At 35.6% G+C, this 27,444-nt stretch overlaps 1 protein-coding gene across 3 annotated transcripts in view; it reads left to right on the forward strand.

Annotated features, from left to right (window-relative positions):
- Positions 1-7,447: 7,447 nt before the first annotated feature.
- LOC110101911 (protein FLX-like 3) overlaps positions 7,448-27,444 on the forward strand; it is a 42,795-nt gene continuing 22,798 nt past the window's right edge. Inside the window, exons 1-5 of one of the 3 annotated variants that reach the window (XR_003700486.1) lie at positions 7,448-7,605; positions 18,401-18,941; positions 19,064-19,209; positions 19,626-19,702; positions 19,839-20,007. Coding sequence is in view for 2 of the 3 variants with exons in the window: in XM_020830011.2 (XP_020685670.1) it covers positions 18,412-18,941; positions 19,064-19,209; positions 19,626-19,702; positions 19,839-19,922 (837 nt within the window). In the remaining variant the exon portion in view is untranslated. Of the gene's footprint in view, positions 7,606-14,291; positions 14,350-18,400; positions 18,942-19,063; positions 19,210-19,625; positions 19,703-19,838; positions 20,262-27,444 lie in introns of those variants that run through there. The other 2 variants (XM_020830011.2, XM_028694196.1) reach the window with 2 other exon arrangements.

Consider the following 27,444-nt stretch of genomic DNA (forward strand, 5'->3'; position numbering starts at 1 on the left):
TAATATTAATATTATTATTATCATTATTATAAATTTTTCATAAGCATTAAAAGTTATTTCATCACTAGTCACTACTGATAAAAAAGAGATTGGGTAAGCGGCCATATGGTCGACGGAAGCTCTTCCTCTCCTCTCATCCTGCGCTCGAATACCGAAATGTCTAAAAAAAAAAAATACTACTGATAAAAAATTTAAATATATGATTATATCCATTATGATTTCTGAGTCCAAGTCCTCCCAAATTAAATCGAAGATGGGTTGCAGAAAATATATACAAACCAATATTATGTTCGTCACCTTTATATATTTGTCAAATGAAATGTATCTCCACAAATCGAAACACATCATGGCATAGGCGAGGCCAATAGAAACAAGTGTTAGAAAAGAATAAGCGACATTTTTTTTTTCGGTGGATTTCCAACGGATATTGGAATGGAAAAAACGTCATTTTTTATCACCAAAAAATTTTCGCGAGTGTTATGCTAGAAATTTCGACAAAAAATTATATCAATAGCTTTGTGTAGAATTCCTTGTATCAATCTTCCGACGAAAAATTAGTCAGAAACATATAGCATAGGAAAAAAAGCATCTCTTGCCAATTATTATTATTATTATTATTATTAAATCCGACAGTAGTTAGTGGCCGGGCGAAAGTCTGATGACAATCGACGGCCGGCGAAAGTTCGACGACAATCGGTGGCCAGGCAGAAATCCAATGACAGTCGGTGCCCGGGCGGTGGTCAAGGAGAAGCTTAGTGGCAAGAGAAATATTAGCTTTCTCTTCCTCTTCGCTCTTCTTTCTCTTCCTTACTCCTTTCATTTCTCCCTCTTCAAAGAAGAATGAGGGATCTATTTCTAGTTTTTTTAGAGTGACATTATATACCAGTAAATAAAGAGAAGATCAATGGCTTGTTGGGAGGGTTTTGAATGGACAGCCGATATCGACTCATTTGATCATGGATCGTTTATCGATTATTTGAGTACCTTAGTGGTGTTAGAATTTGATGATCTTTGGCTCGTCGGATTTGTCTCGCCGACCCGCTCAATTCGACTATAAGCATGTCACATTTGAAAACCATTTGGTAATCCAAATTATGATTTGAACCTCCTAAATGTGTTTCAAGTCTTCAATTTGGACCCATTTGGGCTTGGATTGGGTCAATTTTAGTGTTGTTGGGTTCGTCTTTTCAAGATGTTCAATTCGACTATAAGTTTGCTAAAATCGGAGTTTTATCAGAATAATGGTAACAAATTATATAAATTAAATAAATTTTGCACTGAAAGTGATTAAACAAGAACTTCATATCAAATTAGAAACTGACATATTTCTCTTAAGCCTTTATGTCTCCCATCTGAAACAAGTATCATTATTTGAACCCTTATGACTCCATGTGCTAGTATATAAAAAACAGACTCTTATAACTCCCAAATGCTCAACATAACAAACATTCACAAAATTTAGATCCGCTTAACTTCGAGTGCATTCAACACCAAAAAAACTTCTTCCAACATCAAAATTTTAATAAATCACATATTTCAAACAAATAAGCATGTATATAATTGCATTGCAATAAAAAAATGAAAGTAAATAAATATAAATTGTTGCATCCTGGAGTATTCACGGCGGTAGAAAAATATATAGTATAACGTCTTAGCATTGTACGAAGATCCAGCACACAATCAGATAAGTGAGAGGGTGTAGCATTCATAAGAGACACCATAGTTTTTACGTGGAAACCCCTGATCGAAAAGGGGGAAAACCCACGGGGCCTAGCCCAGTTTGAATGAATCCACTAGTATTTGCAGTTGATTACAAATGAGGCCCTTCTTAGGGAGAAGGCATTGGCTTGATATTACAAATGTATGTCATATATATAACATTACATGGTGGGAGTTACAATATAGATATGTTTATTTGATTGGAAGGGTCATTGTCGGTGATGGAGGTTGGAAGGACCATAGTCTGCAAGAGATATAGAACAAAAAGATCGTTGTCTGGCGATGTAGGTTGGAAGGACCGTAGTCGGCAGGAGATCGGGGTCAGAAAGACCGTTGTCTGGTGATGGAGTTCGGAAGAACCATTGTAGGCGCGGAGGTCGAAAGGACCGTAGTCGGCAGGAGACCGGGGTCAAAAAGATCATTGTCTTGTGATGGAGGTCAGATGGACCGTAGTATGTGATGGAGGTCAGAAGGACCGTAGTCGGCAGGAGACCAGGGTTAGAAAGATCGTTATCTAGTGATGGAGGTCAGATAGACCGTAGTAGGGCACAAAGGTCAGAAGGACCATAGTCGGCAGGAGACCAGGGTCAGAAAGACCGTTGTCTGGTGATGGAAGTCGGCAGTATTCTGGGAGAACTCTAGGCATCAAGTGGTGGCCTGGTGGAGCTCAAGGCCTCAAGTAGTGGTATGGTGGAAGTCCAGGCCTTATGTGATGTTCTGGTGGAGCACAGTGCCTCAAGTGGTGGTCCGGTAGAAGTCTTAGCCTTAGGTGGTGGCCTGGTGAAGCACAGGGCCTCAAGCGGTGGTCTGGTGGAAGTCCGGGCCTCAGGTGATGGCATGGTGGAGCACAGAGCCTTAAGTGGTGGTCCGAAAGAAGTCTGGGCCTCAGGCGGTGTCCTAGTGGAGCACAAGGCCCTAAGTGGTGGTCCGGCGGAGCAACGACGTCAGGCGGTGGTCCAGTGGAGGTAAGGCCTCAAGTGGTGGTCCGACAAAACAACAGCGTCAGGTGGTGGTCTGGCGGAGCAACAACATCAGGCGGTGGTTCGGAGGAGGTGAGGGCCTCAAGTGGTGGTCCGGTGGAGCAACGACGTCAGGCGGTGGTCCGTCAAAGGTGAGGGCCTTAAGTGGTGGTCCGGTGGAGCAACGACGTCAGGCGGTGGTCCGACGAAGTTGAGTGCCTCAAGTGGTGGTCTGGCGGAGCAACGACGTTAAGCGGTGGTCCGGCCGAGTAACTGAGTTAGGCAGTGGTCCTGCGGATGTGAGGGCCTCAAGTGGTGGTCCGACAGAGGTGAGGGCCTCAAGTGGTGGTCCGGCGGAAGTCCAGCGGTGGTAGAGGAGGAGCTTATTCCTTCTCTTCCTTCTCTTCTTCCTTCTTCTCTACTTGCTTCCTCCCCCTCTCAAGATAAATGAGGGGTATATTTATAGATTTTCTAGAGTGGCATGGCCCGTAAATAGGTGAGAGATCAAGGGTAAATGGAGAATGGTTGGATGGATGGCTGGTATTGAATCCCTTGATCATGCACCGTTCGTCAGACATTTGAAGACCTTAATAATGTTGGAATTCAGAGATCTTGGGCTCGTTGGATTTGTCTTGTTGAGCCGCTCGATTCAACTATAAGCATGTAATGTTTGGAAACCATTTGGCAATCCAAATTGTGGTTCAAACCTTCCAACAGCGCTTCTAGTCCTTGATTTGGACTCATTTGAACTTGGATTGAGTTGATTTTGGTGTCGTTGGGTTTGTATTTCCGAGACGCTCGGTTCGACTATAAGTTTACTGAAATCGGAGTTGAAATGTTCTCCGAATTAATTTTTGAAATTTCCAACTTGATTTTGCCTCAAGATTCGTGCCCGATCAAAGATAATTTTTTTGATGATATATCATAAATAAATCACAAAATGTTACGCCGATAGCCCACAAGCACAACAACCGTGTAAAATTTTATGATTATTGAATTTTACCAGTTTATCAAAGTTTGTTCAGAAATTTATTTTGAAGTTTTCAATGTTCTACGACTTTTTTTTTAGATGTTAGGATTATTTTTAATTTGCTAAAAATAATACACTTTTTAGTTTACCTAATAAATATTTCTAAAGAAAATACCAAAATGTCTGTAGTACTCATATATATCACATATAAAAAGTTAGACAATAAATGTTTAACTTATGTGCACTTATCTCCATTTTTATGACCTGAATTTATAAGTTTAATAAAAAAAAATCTCAAAATTACCGCAATACCTCCTTCCCGGAAAATAGTCACTACCCCACCAAAGACTTTCTTGCAACCCTTATGTCTCCATCTCTCGAGTCGAGCTCAATCTCTAGCAAGTAGCCTTCTTTGAGTTTTTTTCTTCTCCACTTAATAACTAGCTAAAGCTGTTATTGATAAGGGAAGATACCTTTTTTTGTTGAAGAATTCCATCAATGTATGGCTAAGGGAAGCTAATTGACTTTGATGAAATTGGAGTTGGACGTGAAGAATGCCTTTCAAAAGCGTAAGGGAAGGGAGGATAGGATTCACAATTAGGCAGCATCCTCCAATTCCATCTTTTATCATAGGAATCCTAACTTGATATGCAAGCTCAAGAAAGCAATTCGCCTTACGGACTCCAACAAGCTAAAGCATGATATGATTGAAGTATGTAGGGACAGAAGTAGCTGCTTAGATCTTAGGTAATGTAAGTGGTCTTGATTTGCGAGGGGTACAAAAAAGCTAAGATAGGCAAAGTGTTACATACCTCAATCAAAATACTTTTTCGTACTTAACCGATAGCATAAAAAAGATCAAAGCCACCCTAATTTGACTTTCTCTCTAATATATCTCCCTCTCTCTAGGTCGCATCTCACCTGGGAGATTTTGATATTTTTTTATAAAAGTTTGACCAAGCGCCACGGCGCCACAGCACCACGGCTTTGCCTTAGATACTAAACTTAAGAGCTTTGTACAACATGTCTCACAAACCTATCACCGTAGCGCTCTCAAGAAAAAATTATTTCATATTTTTTGTTTTTGTACACACGGACTTTCGAGATATACTTTAGAATAGATTTTAGACATTTATATGCACACATAACACTCACATATACATGCAAGAGACAGATGGATCAACATTATTGAGCTAGAACATGTGCAACTGAACACTATATCAGTGGGTATTACATGATGGGTGGTGGACAATGATGGTGAATGTTAGGTGACAACTAGTGAACTAGGCTTCGATAGTAGAGACAATAACTGATAGTGATAATAGCTTAACTGATTTGCGAGGTATCGACTATGATGGCCAGTGATGACAAATGGGGGGCAAGTGGGTGATTGGTCGGCATTGTAATAGTGGCTGGTGATGACAATGGTGATAGGTGATGGTTGGCGATGGGGGGTGGTGGTTGGCGAAGCTTTACCCACATGCTCGAAATGGGGTGAATTTCAAATACAATGAAAATATCCCATATAGGAAAAACTAATTTAATTACCTAAAAATTTACTTTGCATTTGCTTGTCTTTCTAAGCCTTTTTATTTTATTTACTCAACACTTCTAATATTTAAAATCAAACATCCGCTAGTTATAACTTGTCGAATATCAAACAAATTACATGACAATCATAACTAAAAATAAATAAAATTTCTCAAATCAAGATCATTGAAATTTGAATTGTTGGGCTAATTCCCATAAAATCTAAATGACTCTTATTTTTTTGTAAGCTTTTATTGTGGTTGAAAAAGTATCATTGAATTTGTAGCAATCATCTAAATAAGATATATAATTATACCAAATGCTCATTTAGTTGTGATAGTTTATAAAAATGAGGGACGGTAACAAAGTTGAAGACTAATAAGTATTTGTTTTTATTTAAATAATTGTAATATATCTTCGTAAATTTAATATAATTAATATAAATATAAATTTAACGTATATAAATTAGATTATATGAAATTCATATTTATTTAAATTGTTTCATTAATATATCACATTATAATTTTTAAAAAACATGCATTATAATGCAATATCTAATAAGTATATCTTCTTCGGTCAAATAAAACTTTGGCCTTCCGATGGGCAAATTATTGCGTCCAGTGTTCGGATTCGTTCGGACACCAATCCAGACGCGCCACATCAGCAAAATATACTGGGCCCTGATGTATTTGAGTGATATGGCGCATTCGGATTGGTTGTCCGGATGTCAGGTGACCGGATGCAATAATTCGCCCTTCCGTTGACCTTGTTAAGAGGGTAAAAGTATTAATTAGATCCGGACTATATTAAAAAGTAAAGCTAAGAAGTATATATTAAAAATGATTTTTTCTAATAGATTTAATGAGGATTTCACTCTTAATATTTTATAATGGAGAAAAATGATTTATGTAGCCGGCTTCACATAATGGGATAAAGACTTATTATTGTTGTAATAATTAAATTTTTTTTGAATGATCATAATATGATATTAAAAATTAAGATAATTTTTTAGTATACATTATAATAATTTTGAATGAATTGTTTGAACGTTATTTATATTACACATAAAATTAAAAAAAGCTCCAGAAAATCTAAATCCGGAAGCTGAAGGCGTCAATGAACAAGATAGAGAGTTATATTGTCGAAGTTCGTTTATTTCTTTTTTTATCGAGTTTGAGTTAAGCTTAAACACGATATGAATTTCAAAATCTTGTTAAGCCTTTTTTATTAATGTTTTTATGGGCTTCGAGCTTAAATTAAGCTTTAATCAAGTTTAACTATAATAATTTAGATATATAGCCTAGTTACCAAACATAATTGAATTTTAATAATGAATTGATATAATTTATTAGTGCTTTTTAAATTGTTTGCTAAAATTTAAATAATAATAAGAAAATATTTAAATTTATCTTCTAATAATTTATTTAAAATCTCTCACATACACACACACTTATAAAAAATGACATACTTATATTGAATAAATTATCATATAAAAAGTTATATCATCATTAAACGAGCATTATATCATATTTTTTAAGCGTATATATTAAATAATCAATAACTATATCAATAAGTATAAGTGTATAACAACAACAATATCATTAAGTTTTTATTTTACTATAAGATATCGGCCGCATGAATCATTTTTTCCATTATATTTTAATAAGAGTGATTTTTATTTAAATTTAATAATTTTTTTAATCCTTTCTAATCAAGTCTTTTCAGCTTACCTCTATCTTTATTAACATGCCTTGTATTTGATCTACTCTCCAAACGGATCATTAGAAATATAATATTTTATGTGGTATCAATGAGTATAAATAAATAAAAAAGTAATATTAACTTTTATTTATTTATATAATTATATTCAAACTTTTGAAATTTTATTCATTTATATTCAATTGTATAAATAACGAATCCAAGTAAATAATATGTGAACATCCAATTATTCAATAGGGCACTTACTCGTTCATGACTGAGACAGGCACATGATCGTGTGGTAAATAGACTATCACATAAGCGGAAATTATTAGGTCCGATCGCCGGACCTAAAAATAAGTTTGGACATCCAATTAAAACTTGTCATGTGGACTACGATTTGACTTGCTTTACCTATGCTTTGACTGTGTTTTTTTACTGCACTTTAACTGCGTTTTACCTGCGCTTTTAAAACGCTTGACTTAAAATTCTAAGAATATATGTATATTTCACATGTCAATATTTATGAGGATGTATCTCTAAATCCAATGAGGGGACCTAATAATTTTCTCACATAAGATATCACGTGCGGTAATTTTTTGCGGGACTATATATATGGTAATTCTTTTCGGCGCCTTTAGTTCTTGGGCATCGAAAAGAAGCCCGAATTCCTTCGAATTAGGGTTCGTACTATCGTTTCTTTGCCGATTTCCTCTTCGCTACCTCCGGGTTCGGCTCAAACTTCTCTATCTCGTCCTGTTCTTCTTAGATGTTTAGCTTGTTTCTTTCCTGTTTTCTATTTTGATTGTTTCATTACAAAGCATAGATCTAGTATGTTGTCACTCGCCGCTTTCTAGGCACTTTTTCATTTGTTTTGGTCGAACGTTCTTACCTAGAAATCCCTAGCGAATTACCGTGTCGCATTTCTTCTTATCCATTCAGACGGTACAAATGCGGTCAGTAGATGGTAGCTAATTCTTGTTTTTTTGTTGGATATAAGTCGGTTGGAACAGGAATTTTGAAACGATACTTCCTTATATGGCATTATATATGTATGAAGTAAGCTTTGCTGGTTTTTTTGTGTTGAATTACATTTTTTTTAATGCATTGTAACAAATTAGTTAGCCTCAAGTCATAATCTGACGTTACTTGGCATTACCCATAAATTTTCAAATTTACTGCTGGAATAAGAAACGTGGGTTTGCTTTCCTTTTTAGACATTTTTATCCGGGCTAGGAGATTAAAAATCTTCCTCGACTTCTTTTGCTAATCTAATTTAGGCCTTCATTAACTTTATTGTATTCGTACAATCTCGCTGTTTTAGGTGTCTTGTATATCAATCTTTAGTGATACTTTGCTGTGCACAACTTTTAGAGCTTGTTTATTGTTCAAACTTGTTTGCGCTTTCTTCTTCAATCTTCTTCTTAATTGTCTTATTAAAAGTTGTCCAATGCCATCTCAAGAAATCAATTGCAAGCTAGACGACTCCCTTGCTGATACAAAAACAACCAAGCAAACATTTGCATAAAAGGAGAGTCAAGTTTCTCTTGCATCACCATCATATTCACTAAGGGCTTTGTTTTGTTGTAAATATTCATGATCATGGATTTAAGAACACAATGCAAAGTAGTGCAATGAGTTTTTTAATTTCTCAAAATTGTTTGGTAGATTGTAAAGTATACACATGGAAGTTGATTTTTTGGTTTGGTTTTGGCTACAAAGTAGAACCCTAATCCTGAAGTAGCAAATAAAAATGCAAAAATTATAAACCCTTAGTTAAAAAAATACGTCAAACTTTTGAAAATGAGATCAAATGATTTGTGGTCTTTGAGTTAAAATTTCAACCTTTCTTGTGAAAACTTGAAGATAACAAACATGATTATATCGCACTAACATTTTAGCCTCTAGTGAATCATCATTGACTTTGGTTGTGGAGCAAGCAAATGAACTTTAGAAGCAAAGAGATTATATAGGGAAGTAATAACAAAAGCCTCCACATCTTTTATTGCATGCTAAATCCCACTCTATCATTTTCATGAAAGAATCCCTTTAGGTTTTCTTCTTTCTCTAGACTGCTCCTCACATCTATTTCTCAGCATCCTACTCAAAACCTAGAAAGGACTCACTACTATTGTTCTTTTATTGTGGCCCTTCTTTGGTCCCATCAATGGTTTTCTTGAGAGCTTCGTCCTGCAACCTATCTTCCTTGGTGTCTTCTATCATGGGTTTGTTGGTTGTAGCCTCGCAGGCAATGCACATGAAAGAGATGCAGAGGGCCACAAGTGAGGACATGAATGAGGGGTCGAAGGCAAGGCACATGAAGATTTCATAATTCATTGAATGTGGGAGATTATCAAATGCATAAATAGGGGCTTTGATGTATTCAAAATTACATGTAACTTACTTTTCATCAGTTTTATTTCATTCCAAACACTTGAAAAATCACAATTCATATGTTTATTTTACTTTACACTCTAATATTTCAACCAAAAAACCCCAATAGATATCCATGTACTTCTTCAAATAGGATAGGGTGCGAGGTGACCATCAATAAAGCATTCATTGCCCAAGCACTGTAGGAAAGAATGGAAGATTGAGCATTTGATCGAGAGAGTGCATGGTTAGCTTTGACCCAAAATATCGATGAATGTATGAGATGAACACCTTTTTATTATATTTGAATGAATTGGTTTGAAACTTTTTGAGGTCATTCAATATCTTGTTTTAAAACTCATATCGTTCTTCTAATAGTTGGCGGAAAAGTGCAAGTGAGAAAATGACCATATTGTGATGGCTATGTAACTCATGTTTATGCTATGTTTGCTATATTTGCTTATTTTTGAAAGAATTCTATAGAAGACAGGTTTTTGATTTGAGGCCTTTTGGTGAAGCTAGGTCAATTTTGGGCCATCTAACCTTGCAATTATTCAAAAGGGTTAAGAAGCATATGTTCATGACAGAATATGTTTTCTTGGAGTACTCAACCCTCACACAAACCCATTGATTATTGCTAATCTCTCAAGGTAGTCTCTTAAAGGAAAGATATCTAATAAGGAGATAGGATCAAACTCTTTTTAACCTTTGATGAAGTTGTGCCTCAGCTAAAAAAAGTATAAAACTAAATTGTCGTTGAGAATGATTTTGTTGTTGATGTTATGTTTTTTCTCCAACAATATTGCATTTAACCTTAATCAACCTCTAATGAGAGAGAAAGCATAGATTTAGGACTAGAAGGTGAGTGGAGTCTGATTTCACTAGAGGCTTATTGTTTACTTGATTAGATTCATGTTGCTGGGAAGAAAAAAGAAGCTAAACTACAATTTATGAAAACTAAGGATTGATGGGCAAGCCTTTGGCTCTATTAGCTTTTCATATTAAAGACATTTTGTTGATTTTTCTTGGGCCTAAAGAAGCTTTGCATTTTTAGGTTTCTTGAAGAGGCTTATCATTTGATTAGATTCTTGTTGCAGGGAAGATCGAGAAGCTAAAATACAATTTTTGAAGAGCTATGGATTGATGCTTCTATTAGCATTCATATCTAGGATATTTTTGGTAATTTTCATTTAAAGTACAAACTAGAAAGAGAAGAATGTAGATTATGGAGCCTTTTCTTCGGTAGAAAGAAGCCTTGCATTTTTAGGTTTCCTGACAGGGGGACATTGAGCTTTATGATGGAGATGAAGATTCATGGCTTCATTCTTCATTTGACTTTACACTTTGGTAGTGGGATCATGATTGATATGTTATCTAAATTTGTTTTGTTAACATGTGCTTCTTTGGGTAATTAGTATCAATTTGTGTACACTTATGGTCTTCTTAGACTAGTTTGCCATTCCCCTATAAGGCTAGATTTGTTGATGTGATTTTTTTGTTGTATTTTAATTCAAAGCATAATTTATACTCCGCCAAAATGAATTATCTTTCATAACAATCTTTTTAACTTGTTTTCCTTCTTGTTTTTTGGCCAATGAACTTTTATCCCATTCTTCAGAAGCAAACATAGCTTCCAAAGGTTGTCTTAACTCCTTAAATCTTTGCAATGTTAAAAATGCAGTAGCAAATCTTATAACAACAGGTCTAATAATTTCTTTGTTAGTGAATTTTCTCATCAAGCTGAGTACTCAAGAATGATTGTAAAGAAACTTACTAACAAATTTGGCCTTCAACATAGCTGATTTATGCTGAGGCAATTGTCCTAACCTCTCAAGCATTAAATCAATACAATGTGCAGCACATGAAGTCCAGTAAAGGTGAAGCCTCTTCACCATTAACATTCTCCATGCAACTTTATATGCACTTGCATTATCAGTAACAACATGTACTACTAAAGCCTCTCCTACTTCCTCCACAACCCCATCCAACATTTCAAACAACAACTGTGCATTCTTTACAAAACTTGAATCATCCACTGATTTTAGAAAAACAGTACCATATGGATTGTTGACCAAGAAATTAATAATACTTCTATGTCGGATATCTGACCAACCATCTGACATAATTGTCACTCCTGTCTCACTCCAAGTCTTCTTAACATAATCCACCATTTTTGTAGTTCTCTTGACCTCATTCAGCATCCAAGTCCTCAACTCATGCATGCTTGGAAGTTGTAGCCCTGTTCCATAGCTTCCAACAGATCGTAACATATTAATCTATGACGGACTCTTAACAACATTAAATGGTATCCCATTTTCATAGATGAATCTGACAATATCTAAACAAATTTTGTTCCTGAGTTCTTTTGTAGCAGTAGGAGGCGGAATATCCTGAGTGTTTATGTTTTCCTCATCATCAATATTAATCATAAATTTATCAATGGGTCCCCCGAGTGCCTCGGTTATAAGAAAGTAGATGACTTCCACTATTGAAACCTTCATGCTGTGATCCATAGTAAGAAGAATTTGCTATCATCTCTTCCATATTTCTTTGTGTGATATCCTTCATGGTGGCAAACTTCTTTAAGTAATTCATTCATTCTTTTTTCACTTCATCAGGAACTTTTTGACACGGTCCTATATTGACATGAGTGCAGGCTAGTTGATCCTTCAACCTCTTAACACCACTAGTTATGTGCTTCTCACAAAAATTACATTTCATGTAAACATATGCCTTCTTCGCACCTTCGCTTGACACTTCAACTTGAGTACCATATTTCCATGCAGGATCTTTCCTTCTTGTGCCAGTAGTCATTATAATAATTGATAAAAATAATCAATTAACATAAAATATAAATTATAAACAATTAAAAATCTAATGTAATATAAATAATTACAAAACTATGAGAGCATGCTTTGACAGATTCATAAAAATCATGTATGAGTTGGATTTATAATCCCAGGAAAACAAACTATTTAATGCATACAATCAAAAAGGAAATCTCTAAACAGTCCCTACATTCAAATTTTCCTCCTAACTCCCTAAGAAATCCTTGCACTTGTAGCGGTTATCAAAGATGAACCTACATCACATCTATTCTCAAAAAGTCTTTATTGTGGCTAGAATTATAATTTTTTCTCAAATAACATTTTTTGTCTTGGTAGTTTAAAAAGTCGAATGTTACTTTTTAACAAAAAAATTTTCATCAATAACAATAAAAATTATAAAAGGTCATGAAACCAAACAAAATGGACAAATCTAGTCATACTCTATTTCCTAATCAATCATGACATCAAAATTAAGAGCTTTGAAGAAGAATCAATAATATGAAGGATCTTTAAATGAACTTTATTTTTGCCCCTTCCACGACACATCAATATTGAGTAGAAATAAGGTTCCTTGATTTAATAAGCAAAGTGAGAAAATTTATTGACATAAGGAATATGCCCCTCCCACGATGCCTGCCAATATTGAGTAGAAATCAGGTTCCTAGATCTATTTTTAACATGCCTCTCCTTTTTGGAAAATAATGATGATGATATGATAATGAATAATCATCCTTCAAAACAAAAAAATGACATTGTTCAATGCCTTATGAGATAAGAAACAACTTCAACATAAATAACAAGTCATAATGATGCAATTATCGCCATTGGCACCAACAATAGGTTCACATTCAAAATCACAGAAGAAAAATATGTTCAAAAGGGATGTTAGAAAATGAAACTAACCTATTAAACGTCAAGGTCGGAGTCTCGGAGAGGCACATACGAGAATGGGACGAAGTCAGAGAGGCTCGTCGAAGTCAGAGTTGATGGTGGAAGTTAGAGATGCTCGTCGAAGTCGGAGAAGCTAGAAGTCGATGTCGAAATGGCTGCAAAGTCGGAGAAACAACGACGGGAATGAGACAGTCGAAGAGGCACATACAAATTTACAGCGGGATTTAAGTCGGATTTACGCTAAATCCAGCAAAACGGTTTTTGTGTGCGCGCTAAATCCCTTCGATGGGTAAATTCCGGATTTAAGGATTTATGGCTTAAATCCTGAATTTACTAAATCCCTCGGTTCGTCGGATTTATGGGATTTGGCCGAAGAAGTGCGTGAAAGGTAGAAAGTTACCTTCACAGCCAACGAGGTCCCGTTGTTGCTTCCGATCAAAATGTCGTAACTTCCGATCCGATAGGAAAGTAAAGTCGTTGAAGGAGCGAGGTCGAACAACCACGAAGGAGCCGAAGAAGTGACGTGTGCAATCTCTACACATGCGCAGCAACGAATCCGAACAGCAACAACGGAAAAAGAAGACGAAAAAGAAGATGAGCTGCTTGCGTTTCGTTTCGAGAGAACGAGAGCGGTGGAAGTTCAATGAAATAAAAGCCCTAAGCGTGCTCTACTCACGCACATACATATAAACTCTTGCGAAAAAATAAATAAATAGAGGCACTGCCTCGATTCACATTTGCGCCTCAAGCCTTGAGGCGTACGCCTCAATACAAAAAAGCGTAAGCTTCATCCGATGGGTTGAGGCTTAAGCCTCCGTTCGCAAAGGCTCGAGGCGCCCGCCTCGACTGCTTTTTAAATCCATGATGATCTCCATAGAAATTGTATTGTTCAAACTTCAACAGACATGATCCCTATGATATTTCAACTATCTGATGCTCAAATTATGAGGAATGCTTCTTATAGACTTCTATGAGTGAATCAGATTGTCTACTCTTCTTGATTAGTTTTGGTGGAGTTAATCTTGATGATTGAATTTGATGTATCAATAGGTTTGGCGACTATTTGTTTGAGATGAGCTATATGTCTTGCTCCTAGCCAGCTTTTTGTATTTGCATGTCACATTCTTTACCCAAGTTAGAGAGCAAGGATTCTACTTTCTTTGGGAATTCCTTGTTTGTTTTAATAATTCTACTTATTTTTCCTTTACTCTATTTGCCATTAGCGTGCCATATTTTTTTTAATTTATAAGTTTTTCCTTTTTGAGCTGTCATGTTGGAACATCTTGCATACCATCTCATCAATGCAATTCTTATTCATTGTAGACTTGAAGCGGAAAAAACAATCAAACTTCAATTACCTATTTTGAATTCAACGTAAAAAGTAAGTATTATGTGGCATGTAATGCCCAAATCTAATTCCTGCACCAATTGGCATAAATGAGGTTCTTTTGTCTGCAAGTGTTGATGATGGCGTTGATTAACTCTTGCTTGATATGTAATCTCAGGGTAAACTTCTCCACTAACGTGCACTTCTTAGAGGACAACCCAACTGCTATATCTTTTGACATTGCTATTAGAGATGGAGACATGTCTACCTAGTTAGGTTGACTCAGCATAATGTTGCACACAAATTTTTCTTTCCCATATTTCTTCCATATTTTCAAGGAACAAATAATGTTGTTGTTTTCACCATTTTTGTTTTAGGTGTATGGTGTTTTATCTCATGTAGTGGGATAAAGGCTTGTTGTTGTTGTGGTATGGTATTTGATAATGGTCATAACTTATGAGAGTATTTGGTTTTGTAAGAGGATGATCCTTCACTTATCTTTTTTTCCTTCTTTTGGAGAAAGAGTATCATTCTTAAGATGATTCTAAAGTTTACTCCATTTTCCTTCGTTCTTGCGCTATATGGTCATCACAACAATGCAATCATGTTGATTTGAATGAGATTGGTGATTGGAACCAAATTAACTTCATTTTTAATTTGAAATAAAGTTATGAGGTATATTCAAAGTTTATAGATCCCCATTTTTACTCCTACCTAATGTTTGAACTTCTTGGTATACTCCAGCACAAATTATCCTAGGCATTGCCTCAAATGGTGCTACTTCTTTCACTTATCTTCTACATTCCTTATCAGGTAACAATATCAATGTTTTAGCTGCTTGAAGTTTCAACTCTTAATTGTCATTCATCTTTAGATTGACTTTTCTCCATGCTTAACTTCAATCGGATAAGTGCAATCTTGTCATGAGGTGCTTTACCCATATATGTGACGTAAATCTCTAAATGTGTGATCCATGCGTCAAACTTTTTGGCATTAACTGTGCCATCATATGTAAAAGTCTTCACTTTTATTTCCAGTTTGAATGGTTGCGTTCTTCCTTCATGAGTGGTAGATGCATCGTCATTTTCATCCTCTTCCTTAATGTTTGCTTCTGGCATAGAAGGATGATGTGTATGATTGCCACCTATTCATAGCAACTAATTTTTTTACATCGTCATTCGTTTTCTTTGTGAATTTTTACACCCAGTTGTCCAAATTTGATGTAGAATTGTTGTTTGCCATTAAATAACTTACTACCTCTTCTTCTTCCCTTTTATTTTTTAAACTTTCGATATATCTCTCTCTAAGTCAAGAAAGTCCCTCTCGTCTTTTATCCCTTAGTTTGTATAATGCTTCAATGAATGATGCTTTGATACAAATTTGATTCATAGCTAGCCTTTCATTGTTTTTTTATGATCCCATAATGAGTGGCTAAAATGGGTTTATAAACGTTTTAGGAATATATTTTTTTGGGATATTTCCTATTGTTCTATCAATCAATTAAAGGTTCCTCAAGCATTTTTTCATGTTGTAGATGACATACCTTTTTATTTTCTCCTTCTATTTGTTGTGGACAGCAAGTTTTCTCTTTGACTTGAGTGTTTTTTTCATTGGACAACAAGCTAACCGCTGGATTCTTTCCCGGATTGCTGAAAACCACAATGTATATTTTTTTTTTGCTGGATGGCAAGGACTCTTGCGGTTGTTGCCATGTGCGACAAATAGTTGCTATATCATCTGCCATTTTATGAAAAAAAAAAGCAAAACAAGTGCACATATGATGGCAGCAGTTGCGGCGTGTAAACTAGGCAGCAATCATCACATCCAATTGGTAAAGCCAAACAAGTACTGCTAAGCTGAATACGTTTAAAACAGCTGATGCAGTTTGTGCTGCATTAACCAGCTTTTGCTACAATGCAGAGAAGGAATAGAGCAGCAGCAATGGAAACATAGTTGCAGCCATGCAAGACCAGTCCGCACCTTGTTAATGGGTTGAAGGAATTCTAAAGAGAGAAGAGAATGGCTTTTGGGAAAGATGTTTATTGAATTTCATTTGCATGAAACAATACTATTTTATAGGTAATTACAGGATGAGATAAAGTCTTATCCAAGTCTAAATAAACTCCACCAGAACTAGAAACCCTATGTATAATAAGAACATATCTAAAGTTCAAACTAGAGGTAATTTAAGTAGAAATTATTCTAATTTAAATTTAAATTCAAATATAATATCCAAATAACTTCAAAATTCAAATCCATACTTATCCTGCTTTAATTTGAAACATGATCCAAATTTGTAGACTTCCTATCCTCCTAATTCTGATCATCAGACACGATTGTTAATTTTTCTTCTCGGGTGACTTTTGATGCCCACGTAGTGGGATAAAGGTTTGATGTTGTTGTTATTGTGGTGGACTTTTGGTGATGTTCTTTTCGATCTCAATAGCGTGAATTGAGAATCGCTACTTTTGATAGTCTTCATCAGGAAATTAGACTATTAAAACTTTTGCGTAATTATTCCTTTGATTTTTCCATGATTTGATAGCCAAATCATGATGAAAGCTTCTTCTTAAAGGTTTCTTAGCGTGAATATGGACGATGCCCAGAAATGATGATTTCAACATGGGAAAAACAAATCCTTGTCTTGTTCAGTTCATTAATCAAGAGTGCTTATCATTCTTGTTCAAGCTCACTTTTTTGCTTCGTGAATGAGTTGAGTTTAATTCCTTTGTCTAGCTCAGAACCAAATTTGGTGTCAGATTAGTGGTCTTTTGCCTTTCTGAATCTTGGGCTGTGTTTGGATGGCACCACTAGCAAGAAATTTTTGCCTATTTTTTGGATCTCTATAGGTAATTGGCAATTGAGTTGATTTTTCTGATGGGCTTGAGCTTCACTCCTTTGCTTTGACATTATGGGAGCTTTATTTCTTTATTTTCTTGCTTGAGTGTACCAACGGAGTTTTACTCAAATAGAGTTGCTTCTGTCTTTGATTTTGATTTGCATTTTATTATGTTGCTTTAAATTGATTTGTTTTATCATGCTACATATCAAGCAAAACATCTATTTTCATGATTTTTAGTTGCTTTTGTTGAGCAACATATTTCTTTCATTAGACCCACTTCTATTTTTGTTATAGAATGCCTCAAAATATCAGTTGTCTATGAGCGCATTGACGCATCTGATCACCCTCTTAAGACTAGGTAGCAACCTTAATGAGTTATAAAATTTGAGGTTTTTCAATTTTCGTCATGGTTTAGCGATTGCCTATTTTTAATGCATATATCATAGATTGTTCTGTGATGGTGAAATAGATGGGGATATTATCAGCAGAATTCAAGTTGGATGGTTGAAGTGGAGGAATGCATCGGGCTTGTTATGTGATAGAAATGTACCCCTCAAACTTAAGGGAAAATTCTATAAGATGGTAGTGAGGCCTGCAATGCTTTATGGTGCCGAATGTTGGCCATTAAAAGAGAAGCATAATACTAAGTTAAGTGTGGCAGAGATGAGAATGCTCAGGTGGATGAGTGGCTTTACCCTTAGAGATAGGATACGAAATGAGCATTTACGTGAAAAGGTTGGAGTAGCTCCAGTAGAAGATAAAATTAGAGAGAGTCGCCTTAGATGGTTTGGTCACATAAAACGACGGTCTTTCGATGACCCGGTTAGGAGAGTAGAGGTATTAGATTTGACTTATGTTAAGAAAGGTAGGGGTAGACCTAAAAAGACTTGGTTAGAAAATATTAGGAATGACCTTTCTTTATTAGGTTTAAATGAGAATTTGACTTTTAATAGAACACAATGGAGAAAAAGGATTCATGTAGCCGACCCCACGTAGTGGGATAAAGGCTTGATGTTGTTGTTGTTGTTGTTGTATATCATAGATTGTTCTGTATTTGAACATTATTTTTGAGTCAATATAAATATCCATGTTTGAATGGTTTTTGTCTGATGATGGTTCTTTCCATATCCTGTAGGATTTTGCACGCTTTAAGTTTTATTTTGAATTTATCTATTGCCTAACTCAATTTTGTACATGTTGTAATCATGTTTTTGCTTTTCTTTAATTATAATGTGTCAATATATAATCTTTTGTTTTTTCAAGTTTAATCTGTGATGGCTGCGAGAGGTCGGCTAGCTCGCCAGCCTTTTGAAGATGGTCGTCGTGGGTATCCTGCTATTCCAGGACCATATGCACGTGTTCATCCCTCTCGTCCTCCCCATCCTGCTGTCTATGAGGAAGAACTTGAAGTGCAACAGCATGAGATTCGGAGGCTTTTGAGTGATAACCGCAGGCTTGCTGAGGATCGGATGGCTTTTCAGCAGGAACGTGCTGCTGTGAAGGAGGAGATTCATCGTATGAATTTGTTCATTGCTGATATTCGTGCTGAAAAAGATGCACATTCTAGGGAGCTAATTGAGAAAGGCTTGAAGTTGGATGCTGATCTAAGAGCGGCTGAACATTTGAGGAATGAAGTAATACTGCTTCGTGCCGAAGTTCAGAAACTTAATGCCATGAGACAAGATCTCACTGTGCAGGGTCAGACACTGACACAAGATTTGAAAAAGGCACGAGCTGAGCATCAGCAAATCCCTGTTCTTAGGTCTGAAATTGACAGTCTATATCAGGAGCTTATGCGAGCAAGGTTGTACATAAAAGGGTTCATTAAGTGATTTTACTGAGGCTTTTTTCCATACATGCATCTTTCCTTTGTTCATAATTTCCATCATATGACCACAAATATTGAGTGTCCTTGTTTGGGTGAAGGTCTGCTATCGAGTATGAGAAAAAAGGAAATACTGAACTGCTGGAGCAAAGACAGGCAATGGAGAAAAACTTGGTCTCCATGGCTCGTGAAGTTGAAAAGTTACGGGCTGATCTTTCAAATGTTGAGGGAAGACCATGGGGTGTCGGTAAATTGCTTCCCTTTGATGTTTTCTCTTTCTAGGCATATATGATGACATATGACTAGCTGAACATTTTGCAGTAGTTATTAAATTTTCCTGACTTATTTGATTTATTATCTTCCTTTCATTCTTTCCTGCCATGTTTAAGTGAATTTCATATCACATCATTTTCACATTATTTTTAATTCTCCCTGTTATTGCTAACAGTTTGGTCGTAACTAATGAACATCTCTGATTATAGATGCTTGATATATTCTATGTTTTGCATATACTTCCACTTTTTCTAATGCTGCTTTTATTCCTCAATGAAATTCTATTGTTTTATAAATTTTATATTATTGTCCATTGTGCTGGGCACCAAAAACCTAACTACGCATTTTGCAATTATTAAATGAAATTTATTCATTTAATTGTTGTTGTAGGTGGAACCTATGGTATCAAACATGGAAGCCCTGAAGCACCTTTTGCTCCGTATGGGGAGGGATACGGACTTCATCTGGTACAGTTTTATTTTGTTTTTACTAAATGCATTTTTTTTTTTAATTGGAAATTCCTAAGCAGTTGCTAGAGTATTTGAATGCCATCTTGTGTGCATTCTTATTATATTTTGATTGATTATTTTCTTTAATTATCAGGGTGGCACTGATAAAGCTCCGGTCTATGGTGCTGGCTCTGGAACGTGGGGAACATATGACAAGTCTCATATTGGACGTCGTTGAGCTGGTGTTTTAGTTTGTTTTTGAATTGAAAGCAATCACTTCATTTTGACATCTTCAGTGAAAGGGACGTTCTTAAGCTAAGTTGGTTGGTGCATACTTCACCATCATTATCTCTTAAGAAAGTGCTTGACATGAGAAAGCAACATGGCGTACTGTTTATGTTTTACATTTGCTTCCGTATTGTTTAATGTTCTATATCTGTTGTATGTTAAACTTATTAGATATGAGACTTAGTAATTATCTCCGACATATTTATGTTTTGTTGTTTTTTGTTGATTGTTCCGTCTATCCTATTTTTGATTGTTGATTCTATGGATTAAGTTGGCCTGTTCTAGTGAATGTCTACGGTTTGAAGTTTCAGTTATTAAATCATTGATACGTTAGATCTGTCTTTTGCCATTTTTAGTTTACTTGAATAAATGCAGTTCTGGAAATTTTGTCAAGCATAATTAGTTAGACGGGTTTCAGGATTATTGTAGTGACAAGAAGCCTTGGCATAGCGTTATATTTGTAACGAGGGTGCAACTAACTGTCCACAGAAAGAATTGTCTTTTTCTTACGATGCATTGTAATCTCAAGTACCTGGTTAAGAGTTATTTGAGGAAAATGAAAGACTAATAGGTTCAGTCAAGATAACAAAGTTGACGATTAAGTCAAATAAGTTGATTCGTATTAGCCCCCCATGGGCCATGATTATGGCCACAAGGTTTTATTGGCTCCAAGGCAGTACTGCAGCTATGTAGACATGCTCAAAATGTTAAATGGGCAGTTCAGATTAATGGATTGCCTGGGAAATGATACTGCTCAATGTTTATTTCAATTTAATAATGGGTACAAAAGGTCTGAGTTGATATGCTGATGAGTGATGAGTCGACTATATCTTCTTGGATTGAGATTTAGCTTGTTCTTTGGATTGTGAAGGCAAAAATGGTGAGATCTTAGCATCTTGCTCCTTTGAAGGTCACTTTTAGGGTTTATTATATAAGGCCTTGCATGTTAAATCGGCTTATCTTTCTGTAGTAATAAGTTCAATTGAGTATTGGTTGGTCTGTCCTATACAAGGAAGGTGCTCAAATAGAGTGGTATGGATATCTATTTTACTAAGATTTAAAATTTCTTTAGCTTCTTAAGCAAGCATGCTATGCCCATTGATATGCAAAAAGGATTTGTATGAACTTGACCTATATTGTTGAATCTATTTCTAAGTTTAGATATTACTGGTCATGCAGCCTTTGAAGATGTATTTTGTAAGCCTGAACACTAGTTTCAATGATCCTAGACGAATACAACTTTTTGTGAGATATATGACTGTACATTGCTGGTCTCCTGAAGTTTAGTGAATGAGCATTTTTCCTTATTTTATGGGTTTCTGAGGTAGCTGCAAGACAGACTTTTGATTGCAGTCTTGTATTGTTGTGGCCTTCTATATCGAACAAAATGCATTTATTTTTTCTCTGTGACTTTTGCAAGTATCCAAGTTTGATGGTATCAACTTCAGTGTGCCATACAGAGTATACAAATTATCGGACAGAAGGCCTGTTAACTGATATTGTCCACATGCAGCTCCTCTGGCGTGTTAGTAACTATCAGTGTTCAGGAGTTGAGAAGTATAACTTGTTCCAAGTTGTTTTCCTTCCATGGCTGATGATATTGTTGGTGATTTTTATTGTTAAGCAAAAAGCAGTGTGGGTTGATTTGAGAGACTATGCAGCTGATCTATATGGCTTCATTTTTTTTAATCTTGAACAATTAGGCTAAGATGATATCGTTGTGTTTCTGATGAAACTTGAATCTTAATTTGGATCCAAGCAGACTGGCGGAAAAGTTATTTTGATCAGTCAGAGCTATTGGTGTATTGTTTTTCATTTTGTTAAGGTCTTAAGCCTTTTAAAATTTGTTGACATTAGCTTGAACTCTGAGTTTTAGATTTAGCCAGCAACCTCGTGTGCTTATGGTAAGAAAGAAGTATAGTTCTTCATGGCTAGAAATCATTCTGTTATACCTAAAGTTGTGCAGATCATTGGAGCTGAACTGGGTTACATCTTGACTGGAAGTATAGAGGCAAGTATTCTTCTCCTAATTTAGATTTAGTACATTCTTGCTTGCACTATGAAGTTTCGGTTAGTGTAGCTATTTTTACCTTATGAACTGTAAATTCCTTTGTATTATTTCTAAGATACACAAAGATTACTTTGAACGGTAGTGGTTGAAATCCTTTTTTAATGTGCATATTATTCTATTATATGGTCCCTATATATGGATTTCATCTTTCTCTGGGCTTCCCACTATGTTGAAAGATTTCTTCTATTGCAAGCTTGACTAGTAATATGGTTCATGGAGATCATTGGTGCCTTTTTCTACTAAGGATTTTCGAAATATGATGTCTTATGGTCTATAAAATTTCTAACGCAGATCTTTTATGAGGTGCAAAAAATCTTGCAACAAGCACATTGAATTAGTTCAATTTGTAACAACTGTTTTCCAATTTTAATGATAATTGAAAATATTGAAGGATTCAATCTAGCCAAAATTTTAGGCAAAAAATTAATGGCTTTTGATAGAAGATCTGTTGGACAGCAAAACAGCAATAGGAGATTGCCACGATTGCTGGACAGCAACTTTGACACTTGGGGAAATTCTGGACAGTAAGTAGCCAACCTGGGACAGCGATTCTGAATAGTTCAGGGCAGCAACGGTAGCTCCCAGAGGGGTTGGACAGCAGCGAACTGCTGCTGGAGTCTTTGAACAGCAAATAGGTGGCCTTGGACAGCAGCTTTCTAGGTTTTGGAAGGGTGGACAGCCACTATTAGCATCCAGAAATTTCTGAACAGCAAGTAAAGATGTGTAAACAGCAGCACATGAAGATCGGGACAGCAGTGAGAAGCCTTCCTGGTGGTGGTACGGTAAAGGAAGTCTTGCTGGAGTGAAGGGCAGAAAGCTGTCCTTCTTTGGACAGCAGTTTACTGTGTATAAACTTCAAGACAACAGGTAGAATCTGTCCAGAATGCAGATATCTGTTCTGGACAGCAAGATATTCTTGCTGGAATAGGGGGACAGCAAGCAGAAAATCAGGGAAAACTGAGGGCCACGTGGTAAAGAACTGGGAGGGGCAGCTGGGGCTGAGAGAAGGTTGGAGATGACTGGTTTTGAGAGTCTAGGGAGTTAATATGGATTGATTGAATTGGGGAATTTAAAAATCCCTTTCCAAACTTAGGATGTTAAATAAGGAAAGAGGATTAGAGGCCATTATCTAATTTAATTGATTGAATTAAATAGATAGAGGGGACCGGCCATGCATGGGGGGAAATTGATTGAGGATTTAAGACTCTTTCCAAATATAGGATATTAAATAAGGGAAGAGGATTAAAGGGAATCTCCAATTAAATTCAGATTTGAAGAGATTTGGAAAGTATTCAAATTAGATTAATCTTATTTTAGAAAAGGATTCAAATTCAAATTTATTTGAATTTGAAAATTGAAATCTTTCCAAATTTAAGAAGATCTAAATTAGGTAAGTCTTCAATTCTTTCTTTATAGGAGATTTGGAAAGGAACGAGGGGCAAGTAGGGACGGCGGGTGAGGGCTTGGGTGGTGGGTGGCCGGTGGGGTTGTGGTTTTCGCCGAGAAAGAAAGAGGGGTTATTGCCGGCAGTTTAGAGGGGATTTGGTTGGGTTGAATGGCTTGGTGGTGAGGGAAGTTGGCCGGCGGCAAGGTGGGGGGGTTGGCTAGGGAATTCGTCGGCTAGGAGGAAAGGAGATTGAAAGAAAAAGAACGATAAAACAAACCACGAACCTGGCCGTCTCCAAGGTTGGTGGGTGATCCATTTTCCCCCCCTAGGGATTTCTCCAAAGCTCTCTCCAAGAACTCTCACAACTCAAAGAACACATGTGCAGGAATTTTCTTCTCATTCATTAATTAACCCTCCAAGAACAAGAGGGAGGCTTTAAATAGCCAAATACATGAAGGGAAATAACAAAGACACTATTGTCCCTAGGGCATACATAAGACAAAGCCCTCAAGTGAGGGTAGAAAGGAAAAAAGAACAATAACAAATCAAATACATAAATTAGATCAAAATAAATAGGCATGATCGTAGTCGTAGATCTCCGATGTCCTCATCAATAGGGGTGTCAATATTTGACACGACCCGAAATAACCCAAAAATTTTGGATTCGGGTCAACCAGTTTAGAAAATGGGTTGGGTTCGGGTTTTAAATCCTGACCTAATTGCAAATTCGGGTCCGGTTTGGGTCAACCCGACAACCTGAAATCAACCAAGAACTCACCAACGCTATCCAGCTTGCATTCGCTCGTCTGTCTGCGATTCGTCGCGTGCAGTCACCAGAGCCGTTGCGAGATAATCACAAACATGTCATAAATTGAGAAGAGAGTCGTAGGAGGGCTTCAAATTGAATGTCGTAGGAGAAGCTCCATATCATTTTGTTTCACTTAAAAAGTCTACTCTGATGATTGTTTAGTTGAAATTTTGCTATAATTTCAGGCAAAACTATCACATTTCGTATGTAAATGTCAAGAAATTATTCCACGTAAATTTATTACTCTATTGCACATGGTATCTCTAATATCCAACTTAAGAAATGGACTATTTCATAACCAATTTTAGATTTAGAAACAAAGTTAGTATAACAATCTAGGCAATATGCATATATGTTTGAGGGAAGTTTGAAGAAAGCGTGGAAAGAAAGAAATTGACTTTAACTAAGGATTCATAATTTAGTCAAATTAATTCATTTAGAAATTAGATTAATACGAAAAAAATTCAGGGATTTTCAACCTTTATGCATTTGTCCAAGTTCGTTGTATTACTTTATTTGGTCTTGTTTTTTTAGTAATAAATTTCTTAATAGTTCGAGGTGGGAAATTTTAAGTATTTAGATGAAGTTTGAATTATAGTTGACATCTTAAATAGGCCAATTTTTAAAAGGAGCAAACTAATAATTAAAATTATGTGCAGGAGCTTAAATGAATAATAATTTGAGGAGCAGTCCAGAGAAAATGGTTTTCGGTTTTAAGAAATCGTGAAATAGTTTATTGGTTTCTTCGGTTTTAAGAAATCGTGAAATAGTTTATTGGTTTCTTCGGTTTTAGAAGAAACTAGAAAATTGTTTTCCGATATTTAGTGAATAACATAAAAAATATTGGAACGTCTTTTGGGCATTTATTTTGAGGGAGATTTTTTGTTTTGTTTTGGCACGATACGTGGATCGTCCAACATGAATTCCTCCCCGCAAGTTTCAGATTGATTTTTGGTGCTCACAATCCTGACTGTCTAAAGTGAAGAGGAAAGCCAAACTGTCGGCTATATTTACGGACAACATCTTGTATTATTGGCTCGATCACTATTTAAGTTGATCGTTGTACAATAAATATATTGAATTATTTGCTAAATTATTGAAATTAAATGAGTTGGGGAAACCTTTTATCCCATTATAACTAGGATGTTTGGGGGAGTAGAGGAACTAGAGCAACATTTGCGAGAGCAGTGCATAAGTGTTGGCGAAAGATTTCGAGGTGCGGAGAATCTTTGAGATAAGTGGAGGCAATTAATTTTTTTTAGGATAATTTTCATTACTTAGTAATTAGCATGTATATATATGTATTATTCCTTCCAATTTTTTTTGGAACTTGTTTTGGATCTCCCCTATGCATGTTACTGTAGAATTAAAATATCCTGTTAATGTTGAATTAAAAAACCAAATAAATATGACTATATATTCTTAACTTAGAAATTTAGGGCTGTAACTACTTGAAATGAGAGTCTTAAATTTTTAGATCTTTGAAACCTAAGTGCTGTGATAGTTTTCTTCCATAGTTGTGATCAGGCTTTATTAAATATCATTGCTGTAATAGGTTTATTTCACTTAATAAGTTGCTTGGGTTAATTTTTTTTCAGTTTGTCAGGGAGAAACGAATTTTAATTCTTGGATGTTTTATATTTATGAGTAATATTTTTGTGTACTGAAATTAGTTTGAAGAATTAACTTCGTAGGAATTAATTTAAATTAAATATAATTGAATATGCTTTGAATGTTAGTGAACTCTTGCATATAATTCTTAAGTTACATTAGGAAAGTTTACATGCCTTGCTGATGGTACTCGCAATGACCCCCCCTAGATAGGGAGGCAAAGATGTTTGGTGCATGAATTAGGAGAGTACAGGGAATCCTAATAGACTCTTAGAGGGAGTACACGCCAACACTATGCTTACACAGAGCCCCGGTCATCACGGCTAGCCTCGCCCTTATAAGGGGCCTATTCATGTTGCATCTGCCAATTGCTTGCCCTAGGATTGGGCTGTGACCTTAGCAGGGCTATTGGCCCTGCCCTGAGACCCCCAGGGTACTTATCCATGTTTGCTCTAGGACAGGGGATGCTGGTTGATCTCCGCTTTGAGAGAAGAGAGCTGCTCAACTCTCCATCTTGGTGAAAGGGCAAAGCCAGACCTTTGAGTTTAGTTGTCTTCCGGTGCCCGGTGAAGAAAGGTCCACCAATCGAGTGCCAAAGTTGAATATCGAGCCATGGCCCTTGCAAGCTGTGAGCTTACTTGCTTATAATATAGACTCTTTTACTTCATCAGTAAAAAAAAAGATATAGTTGGTTTGACTGGATTGAGGTTAACTTAATTTCGGGTTGGAGTGTTGGACCCACTCAACTGGGTTGATCTAAATTGTTCTATATGACCTGAAATCTGGAGTTTAGATAAGTTGCTTCTAATAGCAAGTGAAGACAAGTATAATAAACATCTTAAATCCCATGAACTGAAATCTATTTGGCATATATTTCCAACATTTTAAAGGAGAAGAAGAGACAGTTAAGACAAGTAGAATAAATATCTTAGATCCTACTTGATATATTTATGAGTATTAATTTGTTCTTATATTAAAACAAGTTCATCTAAATAAAAAATTTTTCAGAGCATATATATTTTATTTGTGGATTTTAATGTCTATTTAACTAAATCAGGTATGTAATATCATTTTTATATTTCTTAAAATATTAATTATTTGAATTGTTACTATTTTCAGAAAATATTTAAGAGATTATAATTATAGTTTTTTTTTCATTGACATCAGATATTTGTCAAATTAGTTTGTTGGTTATAAATTTGTATTTTTCTTTTAAAATATAGATATAATTGGTATTTAAATATAGTAATGTTGAATCAAATGTGATAGTTGATAAATGAAATTACATCTCAATTAATAAAATATATGTAATTTCTATATTGAATATCCATAAAACATTAATTTATGAATATATTACTTAGTGTAGTACACATTTAGTAATCCAAAGAATGTTATGAAGGTTGCAGGTTAAAGTTAAATTTTTTTTAAAATTGTTCATAAATATTTTCAATATGTAAATTTTAAATATTTAATAGTAAACCAATGTTATACATAACTATAATTGAAGAATAAGTAATTAACTTGTGTTAAATTATTCATAGCTTATATGTATATTTAAATTATTTTGAATTTGGATTACATATGTACCTAAATCT

Source organism: Dendrobium catenatum, unplaced genomic scaffold (genome assembly GCF_001605985.2).
Source record: "Dendrobium catenatum unplaced genomic scaffold, ASM160598v2 fragScaff_scaffold_414, whole genome shotgun sequence".
Taxonomy (NCBI): Eukaryota; Viridiplantae; Streptophyta; class Magnoliopsida; order Asparagales; family Orchidaceae; genus Dendrobium; species Dendrobium catenatum.